The 12,325-nt window shown below is 37.9% G+C and overlaps 1 protein-coding gene across 1 annotated transcript in view; it reads right to left on the bottom strand.

Moving 5' to 3' along the window:
- Window positions 1-216: 216 nt before the first annotated feature.
- SLC38A4 (solute carrier family 38 member 4) overlaps window positions 217-12,325 on the bottom strand; it is a 63,255-nt gene continuing 51,146 nt past the window's right edge. Inside the window, exons 14-16 of the mRNA XM_018573370.1 lie at window positions 6,489-6,633; window positions 5,208-5,305; window positions 217-524 (exon numbers count right to left, since the gene is read on the bottom strand). Coding sequence (XP_018428872.1) covers window positions 423-524; window positions 5,208-5,305; window positions 6,489-6,633 — 345 coding nt within the window. The 3' untranslated portion in view covers window positions 217-422. The remainder of the gene's footprint in view (window positions 525-5,207; window positions 5,306-6,488; window positions 6,634-12,325) is intronic.

The raw sequence follows: 12,325 nt of genomic DNA, 5'->3' as shown, positions 1-12,325 counted from the left end.
ATTAGCTAGTAGTTTGGTATGATGCTGTATTTACGGCCCAGAAATAAATAATCTACTAAGGCTTTCAGTATGAAGGAAAATAAGTCCGTTATGGCTACTTTCAAGTTGCACATTTTCCAGAATCAGTCTCCACGACAGGCATGCGCAGTGGTTGCAAAATTAGAGTTATTGCATAATCCATCCACCAATATCCTCTGGTGATCCTTATTTCAGCAGTTTCTCCATAATTTGAAACTTGTATCCATGTACTCAATTTCAGTAATTCTGGAAATATAAACTTGTGCATGTTTAATGCATAAATAACTAACCCCTAAAAAAAAGTGTTCTGTATCACGTGTTGGTACCAACAACAGTCTTTGGACTCATGTAGAAAAACTCTTATCGCCATCCACTCTTGTGTTAAGGCACAGGCACAATAAGGATTAATGATGCTTGGAGGAAGGAGGGTTTTGAATCCAGTCAGTTATAATAAGGGCCATGCTTCCAATCATAAATATGATACCAACAATAAGGAAAACAAGAGCCTGTAGGGCAAAAGATAAAAATGTTGAAATGAATCACTGGAAATTACTGTTGTACAGAATAAAGATTTCTAGACCTATACTCAAATATTAACAGAATATGATGAATAAAAAAGAATAACAAATGGTTTGAGATTATGTTCCTGGGGAAAGTCGTGTTCCACGCTCCTTCCAGTGCTTTGCACATAGCCACATGATCTCTGCTAAGGAGACAGATGGGAGTTCAGACCAGCTGATTCTCCCTTTCAGCAGGGATTATGTTCTCTGTGAGCCTAGAAAATGCATTTAACTTATAGTGAATCAGGCAGAGCATCACAATGCTTACTTGTTGGTAAATTTGAAGAAAACCAGTTTTTGATTTTATCAGTAGGATTAGCTTGCTATTGCGCTGTTAGATAGCAGATCCTGACGAAGCCCTGAGTAAAGAGGCGGGGCGAAACGCGTCATCTGGTTGTGGACGTTAAGCTGACGAAGCACCTGCATGTCAGGCATCCTATTTCCCGGCTTGGAAACTATCTAACAGCGCAATAGCAAGCTAATCCTACTGACAAAATCAAAAACTGGTTGGGACCTTTTCTAAATATCACATCATACTCTAAGGAGACTATATAAGAGCATTGTGACGGACTTTCCCTACAGACGGACTATTCAATCTTACATCAAAGGAAATTTTTCATGGGAACAACTTGAACAAACAGGACATCACACACACTTGGAGACAAACTACATGGTGAGGCAATCCGGCACCTGTGAGTACCATTGATTCGAGACATTGCACACTGTGTTGGCGGAACTTCCCTCCATGTGTGACTGCAACAGGCTATCACCCAAGTTTAACCCAAGTTTCCTGAGTTCCCTAAATAATTGATCTTCAATCAAGCTATTTATTCCCAATATCGTCTGCTTTAAAATCATGAGCTAATGTTACAATTGTAACAGCTAACTGGCTACATTGTCAGCCTTAGGGATTACAACCCTACGAAAATCCTCGGAAAGATTCAGACATAAACGGAATAAGGACCCCAGACCCACTAGCTTAATCAACTTTGAAGTTTATTTATCTTTTAAACTATAGCTAAAGCGCTGTTCCCTCAAGTATCTTAGAGGGCCACCCGGCATCAAACTATACGATGATCAGCCCATCCAAGAGTGAATGTGTGTGTTTCTTTATGAGTGAATGGGTTGTTGCAATGACCATTTTTTAGATGTTTATTGGGTGTTGGTTTTACAGGTGCATTGAGTATGTCCAAAAATTCTTTTTAATACTTAATAAATTTATAAATTTGTACCAAAAGTTGACTCTCCGACCCTTCTTAAGCAGCTGCACTTTGAGTTGATCCTTATTGGCTCATCTCACCTTTTTCTCTTTTGTGTCTAATTTAAGCAGCTGGGGGTTGTCTCTCTCTGAAAGTCATTTAAATACTAACACGCCCAAAAATAGAATGGGCTAATTACATCAGAGTCTGGTACTCTGGGTTAATTTCTCTTTCTTCACCTTGCATTTACAAGCCAGGTCCACGTAATGTACCAGGGTTGACTCTCCCATAATAAAGCCTTTTGGGGAAATAAGTTAGTAATTATAGTTACCTAACTTACTGCAGAGGGGGACATCACAATCTTTCCAGTGAATGCTGAGTACCCCAAATCTCCTGAGAAGACACTTCAGCACAGTGCAGCAGCATTTTTTGTGAGATCTAAGATACTCAGCATTTCCTGGGATCTCTCCAGAAGAATTGTGATGTTACCTTCCTTTAGGCACTACGGGACACCTGAAGCTGAGGGTAAGGTACTTATATTTACTAAGTTTATACCCCAAAGAGTTTTTTTTTAACTTTGCTGCAACTCAACGTGGGGGAGAGGGCATTCATTTTAAAACTTTTTATCTATCCAGTTCAGTAAGATTTTGTTTTAGCTTAAAGTTCAATTTAGAGTATAGGTGTGTTTTAATTATTTGTTACATTTATAAAAATGTTTTTTTATTCTGGCCGTATGTGGACAGATCTTTTTGCAGTTAAACCATATCCCTCTAACAGCTGTGAATTCTATTTTCATGACTAGAATCTTCTTCTGGCTTCCTGTTCTAACAGTCTAATTAAAACGTGAATTAACATGCTGGAAGATTTCTATAATTTGTTGCACCTTTTGTGGAAAAAACATTGACTTTTCAAAAGCTTTGGTCTTATTTCTGAGGTTCTACTTCTACTCTGGCTGGATAATTATGCAGTATGAAACAGCACCCTTTTCAGACGTGAATCACTCATAACATTTCTGTATTACATTGATCGGATTGTTCCACAAGAATGACTAATTGTTCTATGATTCGGGCTGTACATTCCAAGGGTGTGTAGGGCAATACAACTTGTTTTAACATAGATAACTGGCTATGACAAGAAAGGATAAGGAAAAGTACATTTGTTCAGTTATTATGAAATTGGAAATCATACAACTTGTAAGGATTAGGAAACGCGCTTATTAACTATTATTATACAGTAACATCTGAATCTGAATGCTGTACAGTAAGAAGTATATGAAAGAGATTTTGTAATAAACTGTAGGTTCGAAAGGAGCTTTACATGTGTTTAGGAAGGAATCATATTTAATCCTAGAAATTCTCATTGTCACAAAATGTTTTTTTTTGGTTTGCGATCCTTTTCTTTCATTAACGTACTGTAAAAACTGCAATTGACAATGACATTGTAGTTAATGAGGGGAATTTATAAAAAGTGCCAACTGTCTCCAACTGGAGCACAGCCAATCAACTTTCACATTTTCATGTTATAAGCTGTGTGGAAACAATAAAAGATATAAGCTGATTGATTGCTATGAGAAACTGCTGCAGTTGAGATACATCTGTCTCAGACACTTTTTATTATTTCTCCTTGTGTAATAAATGGAACAATACTCTCTCTGGTGGCCAGAAGAGGCAAGACATATACGCTTTACTATACACTAACAATAAGGCTGCAGAGCTCCTGCCATTAAAGAACTTTGCGAAAAAATGGTGGTGGTATTTCCCCCACTGCAAGGGTTAAGTGCTAGTTTTTGTCTAGATGTGAAAATAAAAAAGTTATCCTCATCCGAACCAGCAATGGGAGAAGAGTGCTACCTCCAGCTGGTCTCCTCCTCCGTTCCAGTAATAATATGTTCCTTGCCGTCCTCATGTCCAATACACAGAAGGGAATTTATTAAAACTGGAGCAGACAAAATCTGGAGCAGTTGTGCATGGTGACCAATCAACTTGTCTCTTTCATTTTTAAATCTTAACTGAACAAACTGAACAGAGAACCTGATTGGTTGCCCTGGGCAACTGCTCCAGATTTTGCCTGCTCCAGTTTTAATAAATTCCCCTCACAGTGTTTTGGATGTGATGACTTACAGAACCTTAGACCTCCGGAGCAGAGGGGAAAGAGACCTCCGGAGAAAGAGGCCGGAAGGATCGGGTGAGTATAACATTTACATTTTCACACCTAGAAGAAAACAAGCACTTAACCCTTGCAGTGCAGCGTTAGCCTGGTTAAGAAAATGTTTTCTCCTTGAAGGGCTGCTCATAGGCAAGGGTTTACTTCATCAAACCAATCCTTTAAACTGGTTTAAAAGCTAAAGCACTAGAGAAAACACATGTCAATATGCATGTGTTTAATGCACCACAGAAGACCAAAATGCGATGCATGGGCACTTAACCCTTTCACACTCCATTTAAAAGTATAACAAAAACTGACTGGAGTTGAGGCTTAAAGTGCAACTGAAGCTAAAACCTTTCTGAGAAAGATCGAGGGATTAAACCACATGCCAGGCTTTTATTGCTGTCTGTGTCCACGTTAGGGAGATTCACCCTTACCATTTGTCCTGGTGACTGGTAAATGCTGAGTACGAAAGTGAAAGAAAATCCCAAATTTTAGGTTGTAATCAGAACAGGAAAAGATATGATATCTTTAATGGGGACATTCGTTCTGGTGACCCTGCGGAGCCTGAGGGATTTCCCTCAGTTTGGAGAATTCCTGTTGTGGCTATCGGATTGGAAGTAAAAAGGAAATCTCCCCAATGGGACACAGATAGTAAAAAAAGCTGAGAGGGGCATATTCAAAACTAAACAAAAAAAAGTTTTGGCTTCAGTTCTACTTTGTTACAGCTGAATTTCAACTGCGATTTCTATATTTTTCTGATGATTGCTTTAGGTGTTTTTAGATACATATAGGCAGTAAAAGTGTAAAAGGAGATAATAAGGTTGGCACTTTATTGTTTTTTTCTTTATGTATTGTGCACCTCACACATAGCCAGGAATAGGCATATTTTCCCTTTACTGCTAAAATAAAATGGATTTTAATTATAGAAAGTCAGCCCGGTGAGTGTAATTGAATTAAAATGTCCAGATAAATGTACTGTTTGTTTGCTTATTTTGTTTATAACCCTTTTTCCTCTTCCCCAGTATACTGTATGTAGAGCGAAGATGTGCTGCCATGTCTTATAATTTGCCCTTGATAAGCTCTTATATGATAAATAATGTCCACAGTCAGATTTCACAACCCATCACATCTTTTGGCATATGAAAAAACTGCTGCTTTGGTTAATCATCCGCCTAAACTAACTCATTGATTGCACTTTTCCAGGAAAACTCCCTCTTTTGTTAGTTGTACAGAACGCAAGAGACTTTTACGTTTATCTCATTGGTAAATTTAATGCTCTTACCCCGATTTTCTGTGGGGAACGAAAAGGTTCCTTTTTCACTATTCGTAGATAGAATGCAGCTGGAAGAATGAAGATCAGCATTGTTGCTGCAGATGCACCTACAATTATAGGAAAGTTACATTATTCATTTCTTTTTCTGACTTGATATGCCTTTCTGAAATAAGAAGCTAAAATAGGTTTCAATAAACATAAACACTGGCATGACAACTGTTTCTAAAAATCGAATAACTGGTGGCCATTCTAACCATCATTTATTAAAAAAAAAAATCAACTGCACCTGCACTCAAAATAGATAACAGATCCCTTTTTAAATTCTTTTGATTAGGGTTGATTTAGTAAAGAGTACAGAATGTTTACTTAGCTTAGTACATAATGTGAAGCTTTCTTTACTTGGATAACCCAATAATGTGCAAAGAATATTAACAAAACTTGATTCATGATTGAATGATTGAAGAAAGCACAGCTTCACCTTATTTATTGAGCTCAGTAAACATTTACTTTAAAGGAGAAGTATTGGGGGAGTAAAATGCACTCTTCCCAATACTTAGAGCCTGTGTGGGACACTGCACTGCAGCTATCACACGCCAGTTCTATATACTAAAAGCTCAGCAATCACTTGACCACTGCTCTCCCAGCTCTTATGCCTACAGAGAGGTGGCTGCCAGTCACTGTTTTCTCTGTCACTAGAAAAGCAGAACCAACTGGCAATCAGGCAGTGGGGTAGATCCCAACAATATTGTCAGGATCCTTCCCGTCTGTAGTATGGCTCTGTGCTGCCAGCAAATAGTGGGAAATAGCCCATTATACGCTGACTTTGGGTCACAGGAGGACATTAGTAAATGTCCTCCTGTGACCCAAAAGAGAACTGAAGCCAAAACAGGTTTGGCTTTACTTCTCCTTTAGGTGAAAATAATATTGTATTTATGTAAATCAACCCCTAACCCCCAACCCATTAAACTAGCAGACTCTCTTTAAGGAACAACTCAACTATATGTCTTAACTTTTGCGGGAGTGGGGCAGAGTTTGATGCCTGTCAGGTTTTTATCTGGCAGTGGCCAGATATGCTAATAGGGAATAGGATAATTTGGGATTAGTAGCAGTATCATTGCATGTTATTGTTGCTGCCTGCATGTCATTTTTATACCATAACAGGAGGAAAATTCAAGCAAAACGCCTGATTGGGGAATCAAACCAACACTGCAACACCCAAAAATGTCAAGTTGTCTGTTGTATACATATTTTATTTACTGCTAAATGAAGGATGCAAACTGAGTAACATACCGATGAATCCAAAGATATCCTTAATAGTGGGCACAAATATGACAAGAGTATTATTTAAAGCCAGGAGAACGAAGGCAATCAAGAAATGCCTAAGCAAGCTGAATGGCCTTCCAGGAAATAACAATGTAGTGAGTGATGAGCGGATCTGAAAAACATAATAAAAATAATATATGTAATGCACCTAATACACTTTTTACTATTATAAAATAAAAACTGTGATTACTAAATGAATAGTACTGTAACATTTTTTCTCTATAGAAACAATAGATATTCAGTTTGCGACAAATACATTCCACGGTGAAGCTAAACTGCATAGTGTGAATGTGCACGATATATTGTTCACCTAGCTGCTGAAAATCTGTAACAAAGGCTGGTCAGGAATGATTTCTAATCTAGTGGACCATCAGAGTAAATGCATGTTCGGCTACTCACTTCAGGCTTGTACAGTTGATTTCAGCCATGCATCGGCTGAAATCAGCCGTACATTGGCTGGCTTCGGGTCGGCTGAACATGACAGCTCCACCCAACTGTTTCCTATTGGCCGGAACCTGCTTTCATTACAATAAGAGCTTGGTGGAGCCGGCTTTCAGCTGGCCAATGGCTGGCGGCTCGGCCCGCTTTGGGGTTCCCTTCGGCTCAGTCGAGCCGAACCATATGCCTTCGGCTCGATTGAGCTGTTCGGCCAGCTTTGGGAGCTGTACGGGCTATAGTGAATAGCCCGTACAGCAGCCCTCTGGTCCTTTGGAGCTAGGGCTGATCCTTCAGCTAGCTTTGTGAATAACCCCCTAAATTGCTGATCTGAAACAAGTATTCAGATATAGACTTCTGATTGTTTGCTAAAGCTAATGGGTCAGCAAGACAGTCAATCAACCAAGATTTTCAGAGTAGCCCCATATTTGGGGACAGGTTTACTTGAAATTTTTATGAATATTGTTTTCAGCATAATCATATTATACCATCTCTGAAACCAAACAAAGGGACTTTAATCAAACAGCTTTATCTGTAGAGTAACATATTAATTAAATCTTGAATTTTTGATATATATATATACTATACATAGATATATATCTATATCTATATAGCTATAGATATATCTATAGCTATATAGATATAGCTTATTAGGCTAAACCTTTTGCTTTGCTTTGCTTTGCTTTGCATAGCACAGGTTGATTTAGCAAAATTTTTCATAATGGGCTGGTAGTGCACCAAAACAAAATCACATATGTCATAAATTGGTAATGCAATGCACTATGGTGGCGCAATGCAAAATAAATGCCACTGTGGTTATATATCCATATAGATATATATATCTACATAGATATATATATATACATTTACTTTGTTACACATCTTCTATGCAAATGTTTCAGTAACTCTGCATGCTATACAAAATGCAAGCTTTCCAAGAGACTAAACTAAAGGAAAGTAGGTGAAAGTTCATCAGCGGTTTGCTGCAGATTAAATTACTCTGACCAAAATGATTCGGGTGCTATGAGGAAGCTGCTATTACCTGCTAGCACATACTTAATTTTGACTGGATTGCAAAAATTGTATGAGCAGCATGTCATTTATTTATTTTTATTTATTTATGAAAATGACAACTTATTTTGCTGTTTTCTATATTAGTAAAAATAGTTACCAAAAATGTAATGCGTAAAAACACTATTTTAATTGGAAACTCAGAATATCATTATATGTAAATGAAAAATATGATGATAATAATATTACAAAATAATAAGATTAGATATTTTATGACAATGAATGTGAAGCCTGGATGCTGAGTTTTGTTTTTCCTCTTCTATTAATAAGCTGCTGGTTGATGACTACACACATTGTAGCTTTTTGGAAAGAGCAAAAATATGTAGCCTATCACAGAACAGTTTTCAGCAGTTTAGTACATAATGGTTCCTCATTGTTTTGTAAGGATGACCACACTTGATTCTTCTGGTTTTCTTCCTAGGTCATATTAAATAAATACCATTCTAATAATGCTAATTTAATAAGTTAATAAACTTAAAGACTTACAGAAGTACAGAAGAGCCCTGGGGCCATGCTAAAAAAAAATATGAAACATAATTCTGAGTTTGAAAGTCAGAATTCTGCATTTAAATGTTAGAATTCTGTGTTTGAAAGTCAGAATTCTGAGATTTAAGCACCAAATTCTTACAAAGACAGAATTCTGACTTTCAAACTTAGAATTTTAAAAGCAGAATTAAAAATCAGAATTCTGAGTTTGAAAGTCAGGATTCTGAGATTAAAAGTCAGAATTCTGGGTTTGAAAGTCAGAATTCTGAGATTAAAAGTCAGAATTCTGGGTTTGAAAGTCAGAATTCTGAGATTAAAAATCCGAATTCTCAGTTTGAAAGTAAGACTTTTAAAAACAGAATTCTTACTTTTAAACACAGAATTCTGACCTTCAATCTGAGAATTCTAACTTTTAATCTCAGAATTCTGACTTTCAGACTCAGAATTCTGACTTTCTGACTGTCCGAATTTTGTTTCATTTTTTTTCAGCATGGCCCCAGTGCTCTTCCGTACTTTGGTGTGGTGACTGCATTATTTTTCTTTTTATCAGGTTTTTATCTCCTTTATTTTCACCTGGTGATTTTGACATTAACACACTACCTGTCCTAGGGTGACAATGCTCACTCACTGCACTGTATCTGTTGTCACTAGGCTGCTCGCTCCTGATTTGAACTACAGAAGACCCCCCTCCTCATCTCCATAACATAGGGAGTGTGTTCTGTAGTTCACAGAAGAGAACTAGGTATATACAGAATAACAATGTCTTTGGTCTCAGTTCAGAGTAAGTTAGGAGGAAATTGGTTTTCTGGCAGGATCAACAGGTTTTTTTTTTTGTATTTGCAAAAAATGTAATTAGCTTGAAAAAAGAAAACTCATGCAGGCACCGCATCTCAGGGCTGGTAAGCTGAAATGTGTTACATTTTTGTTTTGGGCTTAGATATACTTTTATTTCCCATGCACATGATTGAGTATTCACTTTGTAAAAAGAAAATTCTCTACTCCTTTAGTAAATCCATGCAATGTGTTTAAATTGAATGAAATCACACATGTGTACATTTGTATTAGCTACCTATGAACAAGGTAATATTAAGTAGAGTACTAATGTGTGTTGTGTCACAATATACGTGGAAGGTAATATTTAGCTACCAATGACATGGTCATAAATCACTATCACAAATGAGGACTATAATGTCCCAGCTAGTTCCCGCACCTATAAATTGAGTTATTGACACTGGATGAGTGCGGCCACCTGTTTCCTGTTTCTCTCGGCAATGCCTTCTGCTTCAGTGTCTAGTGCTTTTCTTTTTAGGCCACACTACATTCACATCAGCTTCCATATACCACAGCACAGCTTCTGTAAGCTTAATGCAGTATAAATAAACAGCTATATTGGGAATTTTAATGACAAATATACATTGAAACTATTCATTTACAGGGGTTTCCAGGAAACCTACAATTTCATACTTGTACAGGACCTGTGTGGATTATAACACAGTCCCTGGGTTTTCTCAGGACACAGAGCTGCGGTTACATATTTCACTTGCAATGCTATCTGCTGCTAAAATATGGTATTGTTACATGACTGCAAATTACAATGGTTCTTCATTATATTTTACTGCTTGAACTTGAACAAGTGCAATGGGGTGGCAGTCACATTGGTGTTTGCAAAGAGGTTGTCAAAGGCAAGGACGTTTCCATGTTACTATACAGCCACAGCCAGGTTCCAATAATTTTTGGAATTTCAAGTTTCAAGTAAATTACTTGAAACATAGTCATCACCGGTCACATCTAGATTTCATTAGAAAGATATAGTGGCATATAGCCATTTAATTTCCTTTCATACTCTTTTAAAACATCTTGGCTACTTCAGTGTCAGGAGTGGCGCCCAGCAAATATATAAAGTATTCTTTAATACAATTATTTTCTTGCCATGTTTTAATTAAAACTTAAAGTGAACCTTTGCTTTTCCCATGTAGGGCAAAGAAACAGGTTCACTTATCTTTCCCCAACCCAAGCAGCACATGTTGACCTTTCCTTCACATTCCTGCTGCTTCATTTAGCTATCTGAAGCAAAGAGAACTACCCAGTACTTCTGGATATGGGGAGAATGTAACTTAATCCCCTACCTTCCATGTAACAGAGCTGGTGCTTGGTGATTGGCCTAGAGCTATCACTTGGTACAGGAAGAGAGCCCTCAGTTCTGTGTAAGCTCCAAATTACCTCTTTGCTCCCAGCTTCTGAACGGAGTGTTGGGGAACAAAGAGAAGGTATGTGCTGCTGAAGTAGGGTGAAGTTAAAGAACAACTCCAGCTAAAAACGTTATTAACACTTACAGTATTGCTACACCGTACTACAAGGGCTAACTACTTGTTTTTGCCTGGTCAAAAAGAACAAAGTTATACCCACATGAACCTCCAAGCCTGCTAGCTGTGACAGCCCTCCATCCTGCCTTTCTCCTCCTATGCTGCAGTGATGCTATGTCCTTCGGTGTCCTCATGTCCTATACACTGTATTGGACGTGATGACTCAAGGATCCTTAGACTGCTGCAGTGGAGGGGGAGAGAGGCTCCAGGGTCCAGTCTAAGACCCAGCAGGCTCGGAGAATCGGGTGAGTGTAATTTTTTTTATTTTGACCCGAGGCAAAAACAAGCAATTAACCCTTGCATTGCGGGGGTAGTCCTACTCCAATGGTTAATACAATTTTTAACTGGAGTTCTGCTTTAAATGAACTTATTAGGCTAAACCTTCAGATGTTGGATCGGCTGAGTCGAACTCCTCCTGCACTTCGGGTCAGCCGAACATGCTGAGCATGTTCGGCCCACCCGAAGCCATGCGAAGCAAGCCGATGTACGGCTGATTTCAGCCGATGTACGGCTGAAATCAGCTGTGCCAGCCTGAAGTGAATAGCAGAACAGTGTTCAGCTCACTTCAGGTCAGTCACTCACTCGGCTGCCTACGGCAGCTTAGTGAATAGACCCCCAAAGACCATGCCAATGGTCACTAAGGCATATGCATACGCTGACATGCTTCCTAGATTTGATGAGCTTTTGAAAGTCTCCATTTGGATTGACAAATCATTCAAAACAACGTGCAGCATGCACTGAGTTGCTTTTTGTTCATGGGAATAGATCCTGGCTAAAAGTTTAGAATAAATAACTTTTGTTTTCTAGATTATTCTAAAATGTAATTTCGGCCACTCTTCCATGTGCTGTTTAGTTGATTGAGTTTCTTCACACAAGCCCCAGGCAGCATACACAGGCTTGATTTTGCATGAGTGAATCAGCTCCAAAAGTAATTGCATTTCTTTTTATTATATGGTTCTACATGGTTTATTAGTTACATTCATAAACATTCATTTTTATTCCGGATACGGATAAAAACAGCAGAACATCCAAATAGCCTGTCACTTTGGAATGTATATGTCTAACAGATGTTTTTTTGTAAAAATGTCTAGAGGCCTTTTTACATTTTTCGGCATCCCTGCCTAGCAGTAACTGACAACGCTGAGCCAGACTGACAGGTAATACTCGTTTGTTTCGAGGACCAAGGATTATTTATAAAAGAGTGGACAATAGGTCACTACAAAGCTACCAACCTTTTTTTGTCATAGGTATGCAAATTTCTTTCTGTCTTTTTATCTGTCTATTTGTGTTGATATACTAGATGAGTACTTTTAAACTAATTTATACAGCTTCACTTTATTTACTAAGCTAGGTATACATTATCTACTTTTTGCTATCTATCTATCTATCTATCTATCTATCTATCTATCTATCTATCTATCTATCTATTAATTAATTTAAATTTAAATC

This window comes from Nanorana parkeri, unplaced genomic scaffold (assembly GCF_000935625.1).
Source record: "Nanorana parkeri isolate BGI_ZX_2015 unplaced genomic scaffold, ASM93562v1 scaffold2351, whole genome shotgun sequence".
NCBI lineage: Eukaryota > Metazoa > Chordata > Amphibia > Anura > Dicroglossidae > Nanorana > Nanorana parkeri.
This window is presented reverse-complemented; position numbering and strand designations above follow the sequence as displayed.